General features: G+C 42.8%; 1 protein-coding gene and 1 pseudogene across 1 annotated transcript in view; both read left to right on the top strand.

Moving 5' to 3' along the window:
- The window catches only part of XPO5 (exportin 5), a 56952-nt gene that overhangs the window by 26028 nt on the left and 7974 nt on the right, over positions 1-22950 (top strand). Inside the window, exons 15-23 of the mRNA XM_028127980.2 lie at positions 649-804; positions 2968-3009; positions 3321-3410; positions 5327-5526; positions 6669-6768; positions 8500-8681; positions 19967-20067; positions 21717-21813; positions 22644-22780. Of these exons, the coding sequence (XP_027983781.2) occupies positions 649-804; positions 2968-3009; positions 3321-3410; positions 5327-5526; positions 6669-6768; positions 8500-8681; positions 19967-20067; positions 21717-21813; positions 22644-22780 (1105 nt within the window). The remainder of the gene's footprint in view (positions 1-648; positions 805-2967; positions 3010-3320; positions 3411-5326; positions 5527-6668; positions 6769-8499; positions 8682-19966; positions 20068-21716; positions 21814-22643; positions 22781-22950) is intronic.
- Positions 5947-6038, top strand: LOC114226969 (U6 spliceosomal RNA; annotated as a pseudogene).

The raw sequence follows: 22950 nt of genomic DNA, 5'->3' as shown, positions 1-22950 counted from the left end.
TAGTACATGGTGGCATATATGAAATTTTTCTTTTTTTTTAAATCCTCACCCAAGGATATTATTCCACTGATTTTTAGAGAGAGGGAAGACAGAAGCATTGATGAGAGAAACACATCAATTGGTTGCCTTCTGCATGCACCCTGACCAAGGCCCGGGCCAGGGAGGAGCCTGCAATCAAGGTACTTGCCCTTGACTGGAATTGAACCCAGGACCCTTTGGTCCACAGGCCGATGCTCTCTATCCACTGAGCCAAAACGGCTAGGGCTGAAAATTTTTATTTAAATATATTTTATTGATTTTTTACAGAGAGGAAGAGAGAGAGAGAGAGTTAGAAACATCGATGAGAGAGAAACATTGATCAGCTGCCTCTTGCACACCCCCTATTGGGGATGTGCCTGCAACCAAGGTACATGCCCTTGACCGGAATCGAACCTGGGACCCTTGACTCCACAGGCCGACGCTCTATCCACTGAGCCACACCGGAGGCCTGAAAATTTTTAATAACATGGAATGATGCTTTGAATTTTAAGGATTAGAAAGTAGTATACAAAACCATACGTGGCACCTGTCTTATGTATTTATAAACTGGAGTCCAAAGGAAAAGTGGTTATCAGCTGTGTCAGTCTCCTTTTCGTGTCTGTATTACAGGAAATCCCTGTTCATGATGGAATAGAGCTATTGCAGATGGTCCTGAACTTGGACACTAAGGACCCTCTCATTCTGTCTTGTGTCCTCACCGATGTCTCAGCACTCTTTCCATTTGTCACCTACAGACCAGAGTTCCTGCCCCAGGTCTTCTCTAAGGTAAACTCCATCTGCTTTGTAAACTTTATTTTGGCATTTCTAAGCTAATATATGTAACTAGAGGCCCAGTGCATGATTGAATCATGCACGTGTAGGGTCCCCTACACGCTTACGCTTTTTGCGGTGGAGCCTGGTGCTGGAGCAGACAGGCACCCAGCTCCCACGCTTATGATGGTCCGCGGCCGCTGAGGGGGGCTACCCTGCTGTTGAGAGGCGCTGAGGGGGGCTGCCGCGGACACCTGGCTACCCTGCCGTTGAGAGGCGCAGCTGGGTGTCCACGGCAGGCCCCCTCAGCGGCCGCGGATCTGGCCATTGAGAAGCACAGGGGGCGGGACTCCCGCCCCCTGCGCCTCTCAACAGCAGGGTAGCTCCCCTCAGTGGCAGCGGATCCGTGCCTCTCAATGGCCGGATAGGCCACCCCGAGTCCTGCCCCCCAGCCTCCTGCTGCCCAATCGTGGGCGTAGCGGAGTGATGGTAATTTACATGTTACTCTATTATTAGATAGGATAGTTTTTGAAAGTGTGTGAGACAAGTTAATAAATAGACAGCCATTTATTCATTTATCAGATATTTACTCAGTACTTATTGTGGATCAGACACCATGCTCGTAGAAAAGCCTTATCCTTTAAGAGCACTCTGTTTGCTCTTAAAGGAAATCATATAAACAGATGTACCTATTTGGCATTGCAATTATAGACATGTACACTGAGAAATGGAAAGAATACCTAAAGGGAGGGTTCAGAGCGTGCTTTCAGATTGAGAAGGGATTTGTGAGAGGTCAGTATGGACAGTTTTTGAGTTTCCAGTTTAGGTGACTAGGTGAGTAATGAGTGCCACCTGACGGAGAATACTGGATCAGGAGGGAGAGTAGGAGTTAGGAAGAAAAGGGAGTGAATTCTGTTTTGGAATACTATGTTTGAGGTATATGTACAATAGCTAGGTGGAGAGACCTCACAATAAATTGGCTATTTGAGGTTAAAGGTCTAGACTCTAGAAAAGTTACGAGCTAGTATTAAGGCATCATCATTATAGAAGTGTCAAGAGTAGAAGTGAAGCCCTAGAGAAGAGGAGAGGAAGAGTTAGGCATGTAGCTCAAGCAAGGAACCCTGGAATGACCATCATTGGAGGAGAATGGCAAAGAATGAGAAGCCCCAAAGGGAAAAAGAAAAAAAGAAGAGAGCAAGCCAGAGAAGTGGAGAGAATATTATGTGACAAAGGCCAGTAGAACTTTAAAAAGGTGAACTCCTTTGTTGCAACAGAAATGGAGAACTGGAGAATGTCCATTAAGTTTCCAATTAGACCTTTGTTAGTGTTATTGCATCATAGTGACTAGGGCAGCAATCAGGTTGCATTGGGTTAAAGAATAAGCGGGGTCCTTGCAAGTGTGCCTCAGTTGGTTGAACATCATCCCATGCACCAAAAGGTTGCCAGTTTGATTCCCAGTCAGGGCACATGCCTGGGTTGTGGGCTCAAGCCCTAGTAGGGGGTATGCAGAAGCAATCGATGTTTGCTCTCACATCAGTGTTTCTCTCTCCCTCCTCCTTTCTCTCTCTCTTAAAATCAGTTAAAAGGTCTTTGGTGGGGGGAGGGTGAAAAAGTAAATGGGAAACCTTGGCCTGGTGGCTCAGTTGCTTGGTGTCCCGTACACCAAAAGGTTGTAGGTTTGATCCCTGGTTGGGGCACATACAAGTTGCAGGTTTGATCCCTAGTTGGGATGTGTATGGGAGGCAACAGGTCCATGTTTCTCTGTCTTACTCTTTCTCCCTTTTTTTCTCTCTAAAAATTAATTTAAAACAAAAGATGTCCTCAGGTGAGGGTTAAAAAATATAAAAGTAAATGGGAAGTTAAGGTGGAGTTAGGGAAGGTTGATCACTCAAGTTTTAACAGTGGAGAAGGAAGAGGCATCATTGTAGCTGAGTGTGTGTGTGATGGCATGGATTGTTTGAGAAACTTTGTAAAATGTTTGCTGGTAAGATTGTGAATCTCAAGCCTCTCCTACTTATCTGAGAAAACAAACATCTGAAACTTTGTAATGGCAATTGAAAACCCTTTCGTTACCATATTGTAACACTTTTGGGGTTTTGTTGGAAACTTTGTAACTACTGTTTAAAACAACTTTACTCAGTTGGTACTGATGAGTGGCCTTTTTCTCCTTCCCCTTAGCTATTTTCGTCTGTCACTTTTGAAACTGTTGAAGAAAGTAAGGTAAGACCATTAATTCAACCAACAAATTCTAACTTCTTGGGAGCAAAAGTATGAATACCTAACATTTAGTCTAATAAGTAGAAGGGTTAGGTACAGGCAGGAGATGGTCATGATAAGGTCTTTTGTACTACAGATACTTTAGGGCAAACAGTAGATATGTGTATTCATGGTGACTATAAATGTGACTCTGTTATACTCTCATTTTGTTGTAAAAAATGATTGTGAATTTGCCTCTGAAGGGAGGTATTTACATGATGATAACAGTATCTGTAAATTACATTATATTGAAAGTGTTGTTGAATTCTTCCCAGGCCCCCAGAACCCGGGCAGTAAGGAATGTAAGAAGACATGCTTGTTCCTCCATCATCAAGATATGTCGAGACTACCCTCAACTCGTGTTGGTAAGCCACTGGATTTGCTAAGTAGTCACTGAGACCTATTGAGTTCGGTTATATTTTTTTTGGTAAATTAAGTTCTGTTTATACTCACATAAATAGAAAACGAGGAACTATATCTTTGCTTAGGATAAGCATTTTTTTATTTTTTACTAGATGCCTGGTACACAAATTTGTGCACAGGTGGGGGCCAGGCAGCCCGCCCCAATCAAAGCCAATCGAGCAGGCAGGGGAGTGTGGGAGGTTGGCCGGCAAGCCCTGCCCCCTGGTCAAACTCCCAGTCAAGAGGACAATTTGCATATTAGCCTTTTATTATATAGGATTTTTATTGATTTCAGAGAGGAAGGAAGAGGGAAAGAGAGATTGAAACATCAATGATGAGAATCATTGATTGGCTGCCTCCTGTATGGCCCCTACTGGGGACTGAGCCCGCAACCCAGGCATGTGTCCTTGACTGGAATCCAACCCAGGACCCTTCAGTCCCCAGGTTGATGCTCTATCCACTGAGCCAAACCAGCCAGGGCAGGATAAGCATCCTATATAATAAAGAGGTAATATGCAAATTGACCATCACTCCAACATACAAGATGGCCACCATAAGATGGCCAGCAGGGGAGGGCAGTTGTGGGCGAACAGGTCTGCAGGGGAGGGCAGTTGTGGGCAATCAGGCCTGCATGGGAGGGCAGTTGTGAGCAATCAGGCCTGCAGGGGAGGGCAGTTGTGGGTGATCAGGCCTGCAGGGGAGAACAGTTGGGGGGACCCAGGCTGCAGGGGAGGGCAGTTGGGGGGGGACCAGGCCTGCAGGAGAGGATAGTTGGGGGCAATCAGGCCAGCAGGGGAGCGGTTAGGTGTCGATCAGGCTGGCAGGGGAGTGGTTAGGGGGTGATCAGGCTGGCAGGGGAATGGTTAGGGGGTGATCAGGCTGGCAGGCAGGCGTGCAGTTGGGAGCCAGCAGTCCAGGATTGTGAGAGGGATGTCTGACTGCCTGTTTAGGCCCGATCCCACCAGACATCCCTAGAGGGGTCCCAGATTGAAGAGGGTGCAGGCTGGGCCGAGGGACACACACCCCTCCTCCCGTGTGTGTACTGGGCCTCTAGTTCTTGAATAAGTGTCTTGTTCCTCTCCTACTTAGTAGAAGAGTTAAAAATGCAAACTATTCCCTCAAAATAAACAATTTTCCATATGGATAATACCAAGTTTTCCCTATCAGTGTACACCTCTTTACTGTATTGTGTGATGTTCTTAACTGCTACTGCCAAATGATGTGCCTAATCTTGAGAGAAGCCAGATGTGAACCCAGTTCTTTTTTTAAATATATTTTTATTGATTTCAGAGAGACAGGGAGGAGGAGGGAGAAATAGAAGCATCAGTGATGCAAGAAAATCATTGACTGGCTGCCTCCTTCCTGTACAACCCCTACTGGGTATCAAGCCCACAACCCAGGCCTGTGCCCTGACCAGGAATCAAATAGTGACTCCTGGTTCATAGGTCAACACAACCACAGCCACACTGGCCGGGTGAACCCAAGAGGGTTTTAAGAAGAAATGTATTACTATTTCAAATTACAAATTAACCAGAAATTTCTTCTCTGAACACAGAGCAGTGTGTGTGTGTGTGTGTGTGTGTGTGTGTGTGTGTGTAAATAAAACAAGCTGATCTTTGCAAAGATATTGTAAAAATTGATGTAGAAAAAAGACAGATTGTTTTCACAATTGCAGTATGGGAAATTGCAATTACCCCATTACTCAAGACAATCACCTCTGCCTAAATTGCCTTGCTTGCCCAGGCAAAGGAGCATTCTAGCTAAATTACTAAGGACAGTCCTATAGGCTTGACCTTCCTGAGTGACTCGCCTCTCCCTGAAAATCAGACCTTCACCACCTCTATAGTTTTTGTTTGTTTTTTCCCTTTCTGATCTGCAGCCCAATTTTGACATGCTTTATAACCACGTAAAGCAACTCCTCTCCAATGAGCTACTCCTGACACAAATGGAGAAGTGTGCCCTCATGGAAGCCCTGGTTCTCATTAGCAACCAATTCAAGAACTATGAGCGTCAGAAGTTGTTCCTAGAGGAGCTGATGGCACCAGTGGCCAGCATCTGGCTTTCTGAAGACATGCACAGGTAGAAGAGACCCTTTGCCACTGACTGTCACTGCGCTCAAGCACCCATTCTGTTTTAAGAGCTATGCCCAGTCATGGGAATGTAAAGCACAGCATAGGGAATATAGTCAGTAATAGTGTGCCAGTCGGGTACTAGACTTAATGGGGGGAACACTTTGTAATTAATATGAATGCCTAACCACTATGCTGTACACCTGAAACTAATACAAACTAATATTGAATGTCAACTGTAATTGACGAGAGAGAGAGGGAGCGCTATGTCTGGAGTGGGAGTGTAAGGGTATTGAGATGTAATGACACAGTCAGTGATATATGAAGGTCTCTAAAAGCAGCCTGTATTCTAACTGCTAAAAATATCCCCTTTCTAAACAGAAGTGTAGGGAGGGAAAAGAAATGAGTAAAAATGGATTATATGGACATCTTGCTTTGGCAGCATATGTACTAAAATTGGAACGATACAGAGAAGATTAGCATGGCCCCTAAAAAAAAAAGAAAGAAAGAAAAGACCATCTTGCCCTGGCCGATGTAGCTTGGTTGGTTGGAGTGTCATTCCATGCACTGAAGGGTCGTAGTTTGATTCTTGGTCAGGGCATCGAACCACAGTGACATCTGATATGTCTGCGTTGCAGCACCAGCACATGTAGAGAAATGAGAACATAGTAGGAGCCACATAGCCACACAGGTGCCCACATAGCATTTTCAAGCTTGTATTTTTCTAATAAGAGAAAGTTTATTTAGAAAGTTACAGAGGTAGTAGAAGTGAACCTGTTGGGTTCAGGAAACATGTTACAGAAGCACGAGAAGGGCCCTTGGAGCTTAGAGAGAAGGCAAAGATAACGGGCCTGGAGGGAAGGGAAAGGGGCAGGCATGAGAGAGCACACAGGGAAAGAAGAGGGGAAGGTGCCAGAGTGCTCCCAAGAGGGAGAGTGCCATCAAACTTGTATTCTTAAACGTGTTGCTAATAACATTTAGAAGTGAGAAGAGAAGTCTAAACCTTCAAATGAAAGCTGACAATGTGATTAAACTCCTCTCATTATAACAACTGTTCTTTGGGGTCAAATAATCATAGCTTATTAGCTCTTGTGGAAGAAACTGTCCTTGCTTAAAGTCATGGTATAGCTTGTCTCCCCTCCCATCCTTCAGAGTGCTGTCAGATGTTGATGCATTTATTGCCTATGTGGGTGCAGATCGGAAAAGCTGTGACCCTGGCCTGGAGGAATCCTGTGGCTTAAACCGTGCACGAGTGAGTAAACCTCTGGGAATGGGAAGTTGAATTGGCCATGGGTAGGAATAGGGGTGTTGTCATTTATATTTTTCCTATATGGGTTAGAAATCTGGGACTATTCCCTTTCCTAAGCTGCTGTTTTCTTTTGTCTTAAATTCTTTTTTAAAAAAAAAATGTTTTTATTGATTGATTGTTTGTTTGTTAATCCTCACCCAAGGATATTTTTCTTTTCTTTTTTTAAAAAAAAATATTTTTTTATTGATTTCAGAGAGGAAGACACAGAGATAGAAACATCATTGTAAGAGAGACACATTGATTGGTTGCCTCCTGCACATGCCTTGACCAGGGCCTAGGATTGAGCCTGCAACTGAGGTACATGACCTTGACCAGAATCAAACCCACGACCCTTTAGCGCTCTATCCACTGAACCAAACCAGCCAGGGCTGGTCTTGAATTCCTGAGTTAGTTTCCACAGCAGAGCAGATGATCTTTCCTTCCTTTCTATTTTTAGTCACATGTTATTTACTGGCAATATTTTTTTTTTAATTTTTTATTTTTATTGATTTTAGAGAGAGAGAAAGGAAGGGAGAGAGACAGAAACAGAAACATCGATCTGCTGCCTCCCACACGTGCCCTGACCAGGGGACTGAACCCACAACCTGGGTATGTGCCTGACCAGGAATCGAACCATGACCCTTCTGTTTATGGGATGACGCTCCAGTCAACCAAGCTACACCGGCCAGAGCAAGATGGTCTTTTATTTTATTTTATTTTGCGGGGGGGGGGGGGGGGGGGGATGCTAATCTCTGTATTGTTCCAATTTTAGTATATGTGCTGCTGAAGAGAGCACAAGATGGTCTTTTCTATGAAGTCATTATTTTGGCTTTTAGGATCTCTAAATAGCTCTGAAAATTGAAAGTATAATGAAGAAGTAGGTCAGCAGGGTGAATCCTTCCTGCCATTGCTCTCTAGCATATAAAGTCCTAAATGGGCTAACTTGCAAACCTGAGATTTTTCAGTTCTTTGCTACTCAAATAAGCATTGTTCTTGGCTCCATTATGTCAAAAGTTGTATTAATTAACCTGGCAATTAATAGATTGGTTGAGAGTACTGTGAGTGGGGATTAGGGCAAAAGCTATCAAGGCTTAAGCTGAAGGGTGCTGGATCAATTCAAAAACAAGATGAAATGTTTGTTGCCTGTCTAAACACTTTCTTTTGAAGCATATCCAAGCCACCTTCTCATTGGGGTCCTGGGAGAGGATCTCAGCCTTTGGAAGGACATCCTTAGGGAAAGGGAGTTTCTAGAGCCTACCACTGCACTTGACGATGGCAGTGGAAGGTCTTGACCTGAAAAGAAGAGCCCTGTCCTGTTTGCTCAGTGGTTAGAATGTCAGCCTGTGAACCGAAGTGTCATGGGTTCGATTTCCCAGTCAAATGCATGCACCTCGGTTGCAGGTTCTCCAGCCCTAGTAGAGGCACGTGCGGGAGGCAACCAGTCAATGTGTCTCTCTCATGTTGATGTTTCTCTCTCTCTTTCTTCCTCCTCCTCCCTCCCTTCCACTCTCTCTGGAAATCAGTGGAAAAAATATTCTCGGGTAAGGATTAAAAAAGAGAGACAGGATGGTGGCAGGGGTCTTTTCCTTCTCTCAGGTCTCTGTATCACTTTTGCCATAACCTTGCAAATATCTAATAGCACTTTTGTCTTTTCTTTCCCTTTTATGTTTACCTTTCATTTTTGTTTTTCTGTAGATGAGCTTTTGTGTGTATAGCATTCTGGGTGTTGTGAAACGAACTTGCTGGCCCACTGACCTTGAAGAGGCCAAAGCTGGGGGATTTGTAGTGGGTTATTCGCCCACTGGAAATCCAATCTTTCGTAACCCCTGCACAGAACAGATTCTGAAACTTCTTGACAATTTGCTTGCCCTTGTAAGGTGAGTTGGAATAATGTTTTTACATTTTTTGTTTGTTGTTATTTTTTTACCTTAAGAACCTTAGAAAGTTGAACCTGTCTTATTTCTTCAGATCATGGTGATAGTAAGTGAGGCATTAGGACTTGTTTCTTTCTGGTGGGGGGTGTCTTTTTTTGTAGTATATATTTATGAGAGAGATAAAACATTGATTTGTTGTTTCACCTATTTACGCACTCATTTGTTGATGGTTGTCATGTGCCCTGACCGGGGATTGAACTTGCAACCTTGGTATATCGGGATGATGGCTCTAGCCAACTGAGCTACCCAGCCAGCATGGCCTTTATTTAAAAAAATAACATTAGTTCTGCCCTGACCAGGCGGCTCAGTTGGTTAGAGCATCGTCCTGTACATCAAAAGGTTGCAGGTTCCATTCCCAGTCAGGGCACATACCTAGGTTGCATGTTTCGTCCCGATTGGGGTGCATACAGGACGCAACTGATCCATGTTTCTCTTCCCTGTCCTTCCCTCCCTTTCTCTCTCTCTCTCTCTCTCTCTCTCTCTCTCTCTCTCTCTCTTTCTCAAATCAATAAAAACATATCCTCAGGTGAGGATAAAAGAAATGATAATAACATTAGCTCATTTGCATTGTCTTATATTCCAAGTGAACACATGGTGCTAATCCCAAAATGGCTTTTCTCAATTTGAACCTCCTCTGTATTCTTCTACATTTTTATACCTCATCCATACTTTTAAACTTGCTAAGTTTTATTTGCTCTAAATTTTTGCCGCTAAAGAAATTGTTCATTGGGGGCAGGACAGTTGCTTTCTGTAGTGATGCTTCTCTGGGTGGTATTCAAATGAGCAAATCTGAATTTATCAGCAATGACTCTTGATAACAAATGGACCAAACATCCAGTGGCTGATCATGCCAAAGGAAGGTATGATACATGTTCCACCTCCCTTTCCTAGGTATTATTTTTCAAAGCTTGGTCCTTAAGCCAGCAGCATCAGCTTGTTTGAAATGCAGAATGGGTTCCCACCACAGACATATTAAATCAGAATCTGTATTACAACAAGATTCCAAGGTGGTTCTTGTACACATTAAAGGTTCAGAATCACCCTGGCCAGTGTGGCTCAGTTGGTTTGAGTGTCGTCCCATGCACCAAAAGGTCGCTGGTTTGATTCCCGGTCAGGGCGCATGCCTGGGAAGTTGTGCGGGAGGCAGTGTTTCTCTCTCTCTCTCTCTCTCTCTCTCTCCCCCCCTTTCCCTTCTTCTCTAAAATATCAGTAAAAACATGATTTTTTAATAAAGGTTCAGAATCACTGTTATAAATCACATGAGCTAATCTATTCAAATGGAAGTAGGCCAAGTCTAGGCTTGTTAGTTACTTGATGTCTGTTGGTGATTCAGAGATGCTCTCCACAGAGAAAGATAGGCTTTGGATAGAATTCAGTTTTAATTAGCCAAAGCTAAATTCGATGCTTACATCTCAGTACTCCTGAGTTACAGGTTAGAGCTCTATTACAATGCTTTTTGGCCTCTGATACAGGGTGTAAGAGTGGAGTCTCAACTGAGCAAAACAAATTACTCATGTCTCAGGGATGCTCTGCTGGCAACAGACAGCTTAGACCATAAACTTAAGTATCAAAGGTTTAAAGAGCTTGTTGACCATGGTTTGAAGAGGAGTGTCTGAAAGAGTTGTCACTGTGGATGTGTCTATGGAAATAGGCAATATTTTGTTCTGATTTCAAAAGGAGAAAAGAGATTTCCGTAAAGAAGTATGGCTTGCATGTTGAGAGGGCAGTAAAATAGCCAAGGAAAGGTTTGCTTCCATACTGATGTTTTTAAAACCAAAAGGTTCTTCTTTAGCTTAGAGAAATCTGAAAGTGATGAAGTCAGATGCAACAGACTCAAAGGCCCAGCAGCCTTTTTAGGGCTGTGGCCAGAGTCCATGTGGTGAGAACCCACACCTGGAAACAGTTCTTTCTTGGTTGGACAAGGAGGCACAAGAACAGCATGCTTGTCATCTTGATGTTTTTCTCGGAGTTCAGTGCTTTGGGGAAGTCAGTCAGAAGGTATTTTGAAAATGTTGACTGTAATTAAGGAGCATTTAGGTTCCTTGAGTAGTGTGCAGCTGGAGCTATTAGAGTTATGTCTTGTTTTTGTAGTAAATTTTATCTTGAAGTATAATATAAGGACAAAATATATATATAATTAAAGGGCACAAATTAAGAGTGCATGTAGGTGGATTTTCACAAGATACATGCATATAATCAGCACCCAGATCAAGAAACAACCTTATCCAACAACTTTTCAAATCATTACCTGCCTCTCAAGGGTACCCCTTATTCTGACCTTTAACGTTTTGCCTGGTTGTTTTAGCTTTAATAAATGGAGTCAGAAGCATGCACTTCTTGTTGGGCTTCTCTTGCTCAATATTACGTTTGTGAGAGTCATCCGTGGTATTGTACATAGTTGTGGTTTGTTCATTCTCATTGCTTGTGTGGTATTCCATTGTGTGAATATGTTGAAACTTATCCAGTTAGCGTTGATGGACTTTGGGGTAGTTTCTAGTGTTTTCTTATTACAAACAATGCTGCTAACAGTGTTAACATTCTTGTAAATATCTTTTTTTTTTTAAATATATTTTATTTTTTTTTTATTGATTTTTTACAGAGAGGAAGGGAGAGGGGATAGAGAGTTAGAAACATTGATGAGAGAGAAACATCCATCAGCTGCCTCCTGCACACCTCCCAATGGGGATGTGCCCGCAACCCAGGTACATGCCCCCAACCGGAATCGAACCTGGGACCCTTCAGTCCGCAGGCCGACGCTCTATCCACTGAACCACACCGGTCAGGGCAGCTGTAAATATCTTTTGGTGTACACATAATTTCTGTTGAGTTAGAAGTAGAACCCTACACTTAAGAGTAGAATTCCTGTTTTATAAGGTATGCATATTTTGTTTACACTGATAGAACCAGGTAGTTTTCTCAAGTGGTGTATTAACTAATTTACAATTTGCATTTCCATCCGTTGGAGCTGGGAGTTTTAACTCCTTGTCAAATAGTCTGATAAGCAAAAAAGCGTCATGGGTTCAATTCTGGCCAAGAGCACGTACCTCAGTTGCAGGCTCGACCCCGGGCCCTGGTTGGGATGTGTGCGGAGGCAAACAATTGATGTGTCTCTCTCACATCGATGTTTCTCTCTCTCTGCATTCCCCTTCCTACCACTCTCTTTAAAAATCAATGGGAAAAATATCCTCAGGTGAGAATTAACAACAACAAAAAACAACAACAACAAAAGATGTTAGAGCTATGCTATCTACTATGTTAGCCACTAACTATTGTAATTAGCTATTGAGCACTTGAAGTGTGGCTAGTTTGAATTGAGATAAGCTGTAAGTATAAAATACACACCAGATTTTGAAAACTTATTGCAAAAAAGAGTATAAAATAGCTTGTTAATAATTTTTAATGTTAACATGTTGAAATTTTTTTTTGATGCATTGGTTTAAATAAAATATTAATTTAACCTGTTTCTTTTCCCTTTTTAAGTTTGGCTGGCTAGAAAATTTGTAGTGGTTTACATTGTATTTCTTGTTGGACAATGTTGTTTCTAGTGGGTTGGATAGAGGACAAATATGGGGAGCAGAACTCTAGTTCTCAAAAGGTACATTGTCATCATCATCTGTTTATAATAGCAGCTTTTCTGCTAACTTGAAATTTGTTACATTGTTTCTATATATCTTCTGTATGTTCTACTGAAATCTTTATGTGTGTGAAGGCTTATTTAGCACAGGGATTATACTCATAGCTGGTGATACTAAAAATACAGGGGTTGGCAAAAGTAGGTTTACAGTTTTAAGTACTCAAAACAGTTTATTCTTGTGTTTTCTTTTTTTAATATATTTTTATTGATTTCAGAGAAGGGAGAGGGAGAGATAGAAACATCAATGATGAGAATCATTGATTGGCTGCCTCCTGCACACCCCACACTGGAGATCGAGCCCACAACCCAGGCATGTGCCCTCGACTGGAATCAGCCCAGGACCCTTTAGTCCACAGGCCGATGCTCTATCCATTGAGCCAAACCAGCTAGGGTTATTCTTTTTTTTTTTTTTTTTTTTTAAATATATTTTATTGATTTTTTACAGAGAGGAAGAGAGAGGGATAGAGAGTTAGAAACATCGATGAGAGAGAAACATCGATCAGCTGCCTCCTGCACACCCCCTACTGGGGATGTGCCCGCAACCAAGGTACATGCCCCTGACCGGAATCGAACCTGGGACCCTTCAGTTCGCAGGCCGATGCTCTATCCACTGAGCCAAACCAGCTAGGGTTATTCTTGTATTATTATTTATTAATTACTAGAGACCCGGTGCACGAAAATTTGTGCACTCTGGGGGAGGGGTCCCTCAGCATTGCCTGCCCCCTCTCACAGTCCGGGAACCCTCAGGGGATGTCCTACTGACAGCTTGCTCCTTGCAGGGAGCGGGCCTAAGTCACAGTCTGGCCTCCCTCTGCAGGAGGCAACCAGGCAATCAGGGGAAGGCACTGCCCCCATCACCCCACTGCTGCTGCCACTGCAGGCTGCCAAAGCTGCCAGCCCTCCTCGGCCCTCACAGCTGCTGCAGCTTTGCTGGAAGCCATCTGTTCTATCTGGTCTAATTAGCATATTATCCTCTTACTAGAGGCCCGGTGCTCGAAATTCGTGCATGGGGGTGGTGTCCCTCAGCCCAGCCTGCACCCTCTCTAATCTGGGACCCCTCGAGAGATATCCGACTGCCCGTTTAGGCCCAATCCAGGTAGGATCGGGCCTAAACGGGCAGTCGGACATCCCTCTCACAATCCAGGACTGCTAGCTCCCAACTGCTCGCCTGCCTGCCTTCCTGATTGCCCTTAACTGCTTCTGCCTGCCAGTCTGATCACCCCCTAACTACTCCCCTGCCAGCCTGATTGGTGCCTAACTGCTCCCCTGCCAGCCTGTTTGCCCCTAACTACCCTCCCCTGCAGGCCTGGTCGCCCCTAACTGCCCTCCCCTGCAGGCCTGGTGACCCCAACTGCCCTCCCCTGCTGGCCTGATCGCCCACAACTGTCCTCCCTTGCAGGCCTGATTCCTCCCAACTGCCCTCCCCTGCTGGCCATCTTGTGGCTGCCATCTTGTGTCCACATGGGGGCAGTCATCTTTGACCACATGGGGACAGCCATCTTGTGTGTTTGAGTGACGGTCAATTTGCATATTATTCTTTGATTAAATAGGATTAGATAGGATAGAGGCCTGGTGCATGGGTGGGGGCCGGCTGGTTTGCCCTGAAGGGTGTCCCGAATCAGGGTGGGGGTTCCCTTGGGGCGTGGGGCGGCCTGAGTGAGGGGCCTGTGGTGGTTTGCAGGCTGGCCACGCCCCCCAGCGACCCAAGCGGAGGCCCTGGTATCTGGAATTTATTTATCTTCTATAATTGAAACTTTGTAGCCTTGAGCGGAGGCCAAGGCAGGCCAGGGCAGGCAGAAAGCTTGGCTTCTTCCATTGCCGGGGAAACCCAAGCCTCCTGCTCTCTCCGTGGCCGAAGAGAGGGTTAATTTGCATACTTGCTCCTGATTGGTTGGTGGGTGTGGCTTGTGGGTGTAGCAGAGGTATGTCAATTTGCATATTACTCTTTTATTAGGATTAGTATAGATTGTATTATTTATTTGTATTACAACTATAAACCTTCTTTTGCCCATCCCTGTATTTCAGATAAGTACAGATTGTCCAAAAGTTAAAACTTTGATTACCTAATTGTCTTTTTATTTGCCAAGCAGTAACTAGTCCCTCTTAATGTGGAACCAGAGAGCTCTAACTTGCAAGTGTGTCAAGAAAGGTGATAGTTCAAGAGCCTGAATATTACTAGGTGTTGTAGATGCCCCTGCCTATGAACAACTGACCTGGAGTCAGAGATGTCAGAGCAGTATGTACTCTGAGGCCTCCTCTGCTTGTGCGTTAGAGGTGCGGCTACTGTGTTGCTACCACCTCTTACGGAGGAGGAGAATACAACAAGATTCTGTTGTAGCTCCAGGGACATTTGACATATAATGTATTAACCCTTCTGTTTTCTAAATTTTCTCTTGGGGTCACACCACACTTTAATTAAAAAATAAGAAACAGCCCATCAGCTTTCTGTCAAACTTAAGACTGAATTTCTTCAGGAAACTGATATTATTAGAGATCATTTTATAGTATCAGGTATCTTCCAAATAAAACTCAATTCAGAAACTAAAATGATGGCTCATTGCAGCTTTTAAAAGTAAAGGGTGCCCTGGCTGATTTTGGTTAGAGTCAGTGGTTAGAGAGTCAGCCCTTAAACCGAAGGGCATATACCTTGGTTGCAGGTTCCATCTTCAGCCTGGTTGGGATGCGAGCCGGAGGCAGCCAATCGATGTGTCGCATGTCAATGTTTCTCTCCCCCCGCCCCCTTTCTAAAAAATCAATGGAAAAAATATACTCGGGTGAGGATAAATAAATAAATAAATGGCACCTGTTACCTATTCTTGGGCTCCACACAGCAGCAGGTAAAGGCTAAGGCAGAGTTGTGGACAATCTCATAGAATACAAGCTGACTGAAGCCAACAGCCTGTTAAGGATTAGACACTATGACCAAGTGGGATTTATCCTGGGATATAAGATGGTTCAACATAGAAAAATAAATAAATGTAATATACCATATTAATAGAACAAAAGAAAAAAAGGTCACCTTAATTGACACAGAAAAGGCATTTGACAAAATCTAACATCCTCTCATGATAAAAACTCTGCTAACTAGGACTGGAAGGGAACTGTCTCAACATGAAAAATGATTTTTATTATTTATTTTTAAAATATATTTTTATTTATTTCAGAGATGAATGAAGAGGGAGAGAGTGATAGAAACATCAGTGATGAGAGAGAATCATTGATTGGCTGCCTCCTGTACGACCCTACTGGGATGGAGACTGCAAACCCAGGCATGTGCCCTTGACCAGACTCGAACCCAGGACCCTTCAGTCCACAGGTCAGCCCTCTGTCCACTGAGCCAAACCGGCTAGGGCTGAAAAATGATTTTTATAAAAAAATTAACAACTTATAGAATACTCAATGATTAAAGATGGAAAGCGCTCCCTCTTCCATCAGGAACAAGACAAGGATAGCTACTTTTACCACTGCTATCCAACATGGTGTACTGGAAATTCCAGACAGAGCAGTTAAGCAAGAAATAAATGCATCCAAATTGGAGAAGAAGTAAAATTATTTCTATTCACAAATAAATAGAAAATCCCAATTGAATAAAATCCATGTATAAGGACCTATGCATTTCAAACCTGTGTTGCTCAAGGGTCAACTATACATGAATTCTACAAAGTAGCAGGATACAAAATAAACGTACAAAAATAGGTTGCATTTCTATATTCTAACAATAAACAATCCAAAAAGGAAATGACAAAAACAGTTGCATTTATAATAGCATTAAAAAGAACAAAATACTTAGGAATTAACATCCAAGAAGGTTGAACAACTTATACATTAAAAACTACAAAATAGTGCTAAAAGAAATTAAAGAGGATATAAATAAACTAGAGGCCCGTTGCACGAAGAGATTCGTGCAATAGGCCTTCCTTCCCTTGGCTTCCAGCACCGGTTTTCCTCCGGCACCCGGGACCCAGGCCTTCGCTCCGGCCGGAGTCTGCCTTCTTCGTCTTTGCTGCGGGCTCCGGCCAGACTCTGCCACCTTCGTCTTCGATGCAGACTCAGGCCGGAGTCTGCCATCTTTGTCTTTGTTGCAGACTCCAGCTGGAGTCTGCCATCTTCGTCTTCGCTGCAGATTCCGGCCGGAGTCTGCAGTCTTCATCTTCGCTGTGGCCAGAGTGCTGCTCCTGTAGATCCCTTCGCCCCCCGCCCTCCCTCTCATAGCAGGCATCCTGCCCCACCCGGCCACTCCATGCCATCTTTGTCCTTCTAATTTGCATATTCCCTCCTGATTGACTGATGGCGTAGCGGAGTGATGGTCAATTTGCATGTTTCTCTTTTATTAGTGTAGATGGGATTGGAAGACTTAATTTTATTAAAATGTCAATAGTACTCAACACAATCTATATATCCAATGTCCCCTATCAAAATCCCAATGATGTTTCTTGCAGAAATAATAAAACTCATCCTGTAATTCATATGGAATCTCAAGGGACCCCAAATACCCAAAGCAATCTTGAAAAACAAAACTGGAGGACTCATACTTTCTGATTTCAAATCCTACTACAAAGCTACCTTCATCAAAACAGTGTGGTATTGCCATTAAAGTAGACATATAGGCCAATGGAATATAGTAGGTAGCCCAGAAATAAATCCTCACATATATGGTCAAATGATTTTTGACAAGAATGCCAAGACTAGTCAATGGGAAAAGGACAGTCTTTTGAATAAATGAGAAAACTGTATATCCACATGTAAAAGAATGAAGTTGGACCCTTACCTAACACCATTTATAAAAATTAGTTCAGTGAATCAAGGACCTAATGTAAGACCTAAAGAATAAAACTTTTAGAAGAAATCATAGAATAAAAGCTTCACAGTGGATTTGGAAATGATTTCTTGGATATGATACCAAAGGCACAGGTAACAAAAAAATAAATTGGATTTCATGAAAACTTAAAATTTTGTGCATTAAAAGACATTATTCCACAGAATAAAAAGGCAACCTACAGAATGGGAGAAATATTTGTGAATCACATATCTAATGTAGGGTGTCTTAAACGATATTTATAGAAGAAAATTCTGCCCAGCCACCATGGTTCAGTGATTGAGCATCGACCCATGAACCAGGGGGTCACAGTTTGATTCCCGGTCAGGGCACTTGCCCAGGTTGTGGGGTGTGCAGGAGGCAGCCAATCGATTCTCTCTCATCATTAATGATTCTGTCTCTCTCTCTCTCCCTTCCTCTCTGAAATCAATAAAAGTATATTTAAATAAATAAAATGAAGAAAATTCTGCAATATTCTACAACATGGACAAACCTTAAGGATATTATGCTAAGTGAAATAAGCCAGTCATAAAAAGACAAATAATTGTTGAAAGAAATTCCAAACCTAAAGAAAGGTTTAGAGAGTTTATTTGAGCCAAGGTTTTGGGGCCAGTCGGGGAAGCAAAATCTCAAAAGGATTGAGATATAATGCTCCAAGGAGTAGCAGTTTTGCAGTTTATTTTATACATTAGAATCAAAGGAGAAGACATAGGAAGGTTACATGAAATCCATTGGTGGTGAGTTAAGGGCGGAGAAAGTAAAGCAAGAGAAATCTCTAGGGTTGGATGCAAAGTAAAATGGAGAGATACATGCTTCTTTTACATTGATGGGTGCAGGATACTTAACATTTAACATACATAGTTGACAGAGGTATGCAGGTAAAAGATCATAATGAAGAATGTTGGGGTTGTCTGACCATACTGGGGTGTTTATCCTTGGAGGTTTGTAGACAAGATCATCTTGACATTTTATGTATATTATTCTTGGACAAAAACAATGGACAGAACTTGCTCCAGGTAGAGATTAATCTATTGTATATATAAGCCTTAAGACATGACTTCTTTCCATTATAATCTGTTCACTTAAGAATTTTTACATGATCAAAACATCCTGTGGTTACTTTCAGTCACTGATCTTGTCAGGCTTGCCAAGTAGCTCCATTTTTGTTCAAGTACTATGATTTCACTTGTATGAGGTACCTAACATAGTCAAAATCATAAAAACGAAGTGTAATGGTGGTTGCCAGGAGCTCAGGGAAGGGAGGAATGGGGAGTTTTTGCTTAATATGTATAGAGTTTGTTTTACAAGATGAAAATACTTATGGGGATGATTGGTGGTGGTGATTGCACAACAGTGTGAGTGTATTTATACCATTTAAACTGGACACTTAAAAATGGTAAATTTTGTATGTATTTTACCACAAGAAAAAAAGTAAAGCCTATTGCAAATGTTAGTGTAAGCAAGTCAGGCCACAGACTGGGAGAAGAGTTGCAAAGGACCAGTTTCCAGTAATTCTACCTGTTTACATCCACCACAGAGAAACTGTCACATGTGTACACAGGGAGACCTCTTCAGAAAAGCTCATTGCTGGGCTCTCTATAAGCAAAAGAGTGGAGACAATCTAATTAGCTTTTAGTAGGAAAACGGGGCAATGACCTGGAAGTAACTTATTAAGTGACATTCTAAAATGTAGTTTAAGTGAGTGTACTAACAAGTGTACATAGTTAGATTTTAAAAACAATGTTGAAGATTGTGTGTGTTTTAATAAGCAGAGTCTAAAAGGATCTGGTCAGTGTGCATCTTAAATATGTAACCTTGCTACTACCTGTTATATTTTGTAGCTTTCTGTATGTTTTGAGATGTTTTATAATTAACTTTTAAAAGAAAAATAGGTAGTTATGCTCTTTGGCTGTAGATTGTTCAGTAGTGCCATTGCTGTGGGCAAGAGGGGCTACTGTAGATAGCAGTAGAGAGGCTACTGTAGATAGCAGGTAGAGGGGTATACCATAGATGGCAGGTAGAGGGCTACTGTAGATGGCAGGTAGAGGGTCTATACTATAGATAGCAGGTAGAAGGGCTACTGAAGATGGCAGGTAGGGGGGCTACTGAAGATGGCAGGTAGGGGGGTATACCATAGATGGCAAGTAGAGGGGCTACTGTAGATGGCAGGTAGAGGGGCTACTGTAGATGGCAGGCAGATCAGGTCCACAGTCATTCCTGCTTAGTCATCCAAAGCCAATAACTGCTCAGGTAAGTCATTTTGGTGGAAAACAGGCACACATTTTGGGAACTGGATGTTCCTCCAGAGCATCAGAGCGTTGTAGGTCCATGTTCTTGGGATGGAGACAACATTTGAAAAATGGGAGCATATTACCATTCGCTCTGTGTCCTCCCTGTGCATCCACAATGCCTCTGACATTTCATCCCGTGTCACTGGCAGTCAGAAGATGGAGTGCCAAGGCACAGTCTCAAGTTTAAAAGAATTTTGCTTTCTAGCCTCAGACTGTGATACTGTCTAGCTATCTCAGGATTTGGTTTTCACCTTGATTGCTTTTAGGTTGTATACTGTACAACTGCACTTAATAGCTTCAAGTCTATGCTCTTTTCCAGGGAAGCATTTAAATGTTAATACTGTGTTTTCTTCCCCCTGCCAGGAGTAGTGGTGACAGGGAGACTTGTCTATGTGGAAGTGTAACTGAATTACAAGGTGAAACCCACTCTTGCCTTCTGCAACAGACTAGGAAAAGTTCACATAGCATCCTTTTTTTTTTCTTTTAGAACTCACAATACTTTATATGCTCCAGAAATGCTAGCCAAAATGGTAGAGCCTTTCACAAAGGCTCTGGATATGCTTGAAGTGGAAAAATCTGCTATTTTAGGTAAGACATCTAGCCTTTTGTTGTTGTTGTTCACCTTATCTCTAATGGGCTCTTCTAGCAGCCTCAGTGTGCCTTGTGTCTCCTGGTCACGGCACTACTTGACCACCCATTTGTTCAGAAATGCATGCATGGAGTTCCCACAGGCATTTACGTCATTGTCGAAGCATACAGAGAAAGTCTTCAGAGGCAGTTTCTCCCCCCTAGTACCCTCACCCCACATTAACCCCTCCAGGTAGAGCCTTTAGATTATAAATAAACCATGTCTTTTTTACCTGAAGTATATTAGCATAATTTTGCCTTTTATGTATAGAAAAAAATTATTAAAACAATTAAGCTTAAATAGCTTTTATCAGTAATATGTTATCAAAAATTTTTAAGGAATACTTTCTAAGCCATGTTTTCTGGATTAGAATGTTGCTTTAACTCATTTTTCCCACTAGCAAATAACTATGCAGTCATAATTGTGACATGTGCTGTGAAGGAAAATGACTGAGAGGCTGTCATGGGGAGGAGTCAGAAGATTGCCCCCCAGTGGAGACTTGAAGGATGAGTAGGAGCTACCAGGTAGGGCATAAGAGGAGAAGCTGAGCATTCTGGGCCAACAGATACAAGATGCTAAGGCATGCAGGAACGAGAGGTAATCCTACAGAGATGTCCAGGAAATAGAGAAGGCTGACGCATGTGGCTGAAACAAAAGAGAGCAAGGCCTTGATGGTTAGAACTGAGAGCTAGAGACATCCATAGTTGTCTAAACCTTGTGCCTATCTCTGAAGCTTCATGCTGGCTCTGAAGCTTCGTCACTACCTCCACAGTATCTCTTCGTTCCCAGCCATAACCTTGGGCCTGGCTGTGGATAAGCAATCCAGTAAGCATGTTAATGAAAGGAAGGGTGTTAGTTGGCCTTTCCACAGCTTATGTCTGTCTTGGCCTACATGGTCCTGGGCCATTTCCTTTGGCACCACTACACTTAAGGTCCATGTTGCATAAAACAGTAAAAATAAAACTGCCAAGAAATGGTTTACCATTATAAAACGTAGTTGTTGCTTCACACACACACACCCTTGCATTTAGTTATTCACATTAAACCAGGAACTCCTGCTATAGAACTATATGACCAACCAAAACATAGTAGAATGGACAAACAGTTCCTTCTAGCAGCTTCCAACCATGAGCAAGACTTGAAATATAAAGTTACCTCTGATTAGACGTATAGCTCTTCTAAGGCAGTTACTATACTGAGGTAAGTGGTTTTCATTTTGATCTGTTGTACATCTTGGGTTTTGCATAAAATTTTGCTTGAAAAAGAGGTTCCACACTTAAAAAGGGAGGCCCCACTTCCTTATGGAGAGAATATCATTTTGAGCTGTCATTGTGTGTTTTGGTACAAGTCCCATCTGGAGAAACCCAAGCAAAAGTTGGAGTATCCAAGTCTAGTGTTGAGCCCTGGGTACTTAAAAAGCTTTCATCTTTTCCGACCAAGACAGTAGAGCTCTTGGCACTTCCAGCTGGTAGAAGACTTGGCCAGCTGCTTGGCATTTATAACACTCCTCATCCTCCCACCCCCAAACCACATCTGCCTGCGATTGCGTGTTGGTAAGTTAAGACTCTCGGCAGTGGAGCAGCCGTACCTGACCTGTGTTTCTCTGTAGGATTACCTCAGCCTCTCTTGGAACTGAATGACTCTCCTGTTTACAAAACGGCCTTGGAAAGAATGCAGCGTTTCTTCTCCACCCTCTATGAGAACTGGTAATGAACCAATGCAGCCTCCCCATTCTCTTCCTAGGTACTTGCTATATAGGAATGGCCATGTGTTGGACTTTTGATCTAGAATTAGAGTCAGGTAAGATGAGGCAAAATTTTAACAAGGAACTAACTCTAGTGTCAAGTCAAAATGAACAGTTTTCTTACATTTGCTTTTTTATAGTTGTCATATGTGCCTCAGTCCTAGCCGTGACTTGATCGTTTATGTCCAACATGTCTGTTTCTGATACATAAAATGATGAGACCAAAGCAGAAGATATAGTGGTAGGGATGCATTTTCTCAGACCTCTCACGACCCAAAGCCTACTTTTTATGGGATACTGGGAGGTGGCTGGCCAGATTTTGCTTTCAGGTCCTAGTTGTGGGACAGGGAGGTAAGTGGCCCTCCTGTACACTGCCACAGCCTCAGCCTTGGCCTCACTACCCCAGAGCCCTAATCAGCCAAGCTAACGAGGTTCTCCATTGTAAATCTGTATTACTTGGGAAATAATGAAGGCTACTGTTAACCTTGGGTACCAAAGGGTACCAACAACCGACTTTCAAAAGATGCTGAATCTGCTATCAAGAGTTTCCTTAAGAGGGAGGCAGGGGGTGTTATTTTCACTTTTGATAAAAGATTAAGTCCACATCTTCAGAGTATACTAATTACGTTAAATTTCTCTTAAAGAGTAAATATAATTGCTCTTCTAGCTGAAAAGTCTTATTGTAGACTAGAAGTCTCTATACCAAAATCCATGGCACAGAGATATCCCAGGGCAATCGGGGCTGGCACTAATAGATGTTGAATGTGTCATTGCCTATTATTTCCTTTACAGTTTCCATATCCTGGGGAAGGCAGGCCCTTCCATGCAGCAGGACTTTTACACCGTGGAGCATCTGGCTACCCAGCTCCTCAGCTCAGCTTTCGTCAATTTGAACAATATTCCTGACTACCGACTCAGACCCATGCTTCATATCCTTTCAAAGTCCCTCGCTATCCCAGAAGATTGAATATAGAAACAGTTCATAGGCACCAGAGGAGGCAGAGCTGAGCTGCATGGAATAGATGGAATCATATAGCTAAGTTTATAATAACCATGTTAAAAGGACAAGAAGATTGTCCGGCTGGGTGGCTCGGTTGAG

Source organism: Eptesicus fuscus, chromosome 10, assembly GCF_027574615.1.
Source record: "Eptesicus fuscus isolate TK198812 chromosome 10, DD_ASM_mEF_20220401, whole genome shotgun sequence".
Lineage (NCBI taxonomy): Eukaryota > Metazoa > Chordata > Mammalia > Chiroptera > Vespertilionidae > Eptesicus > Eptesicus fuscus.
The sequence above is the reverse complement of the archived record's forward strand: the minus strand, read 5'-3'. Positions and strand labels throughout refer to the sequence as shown.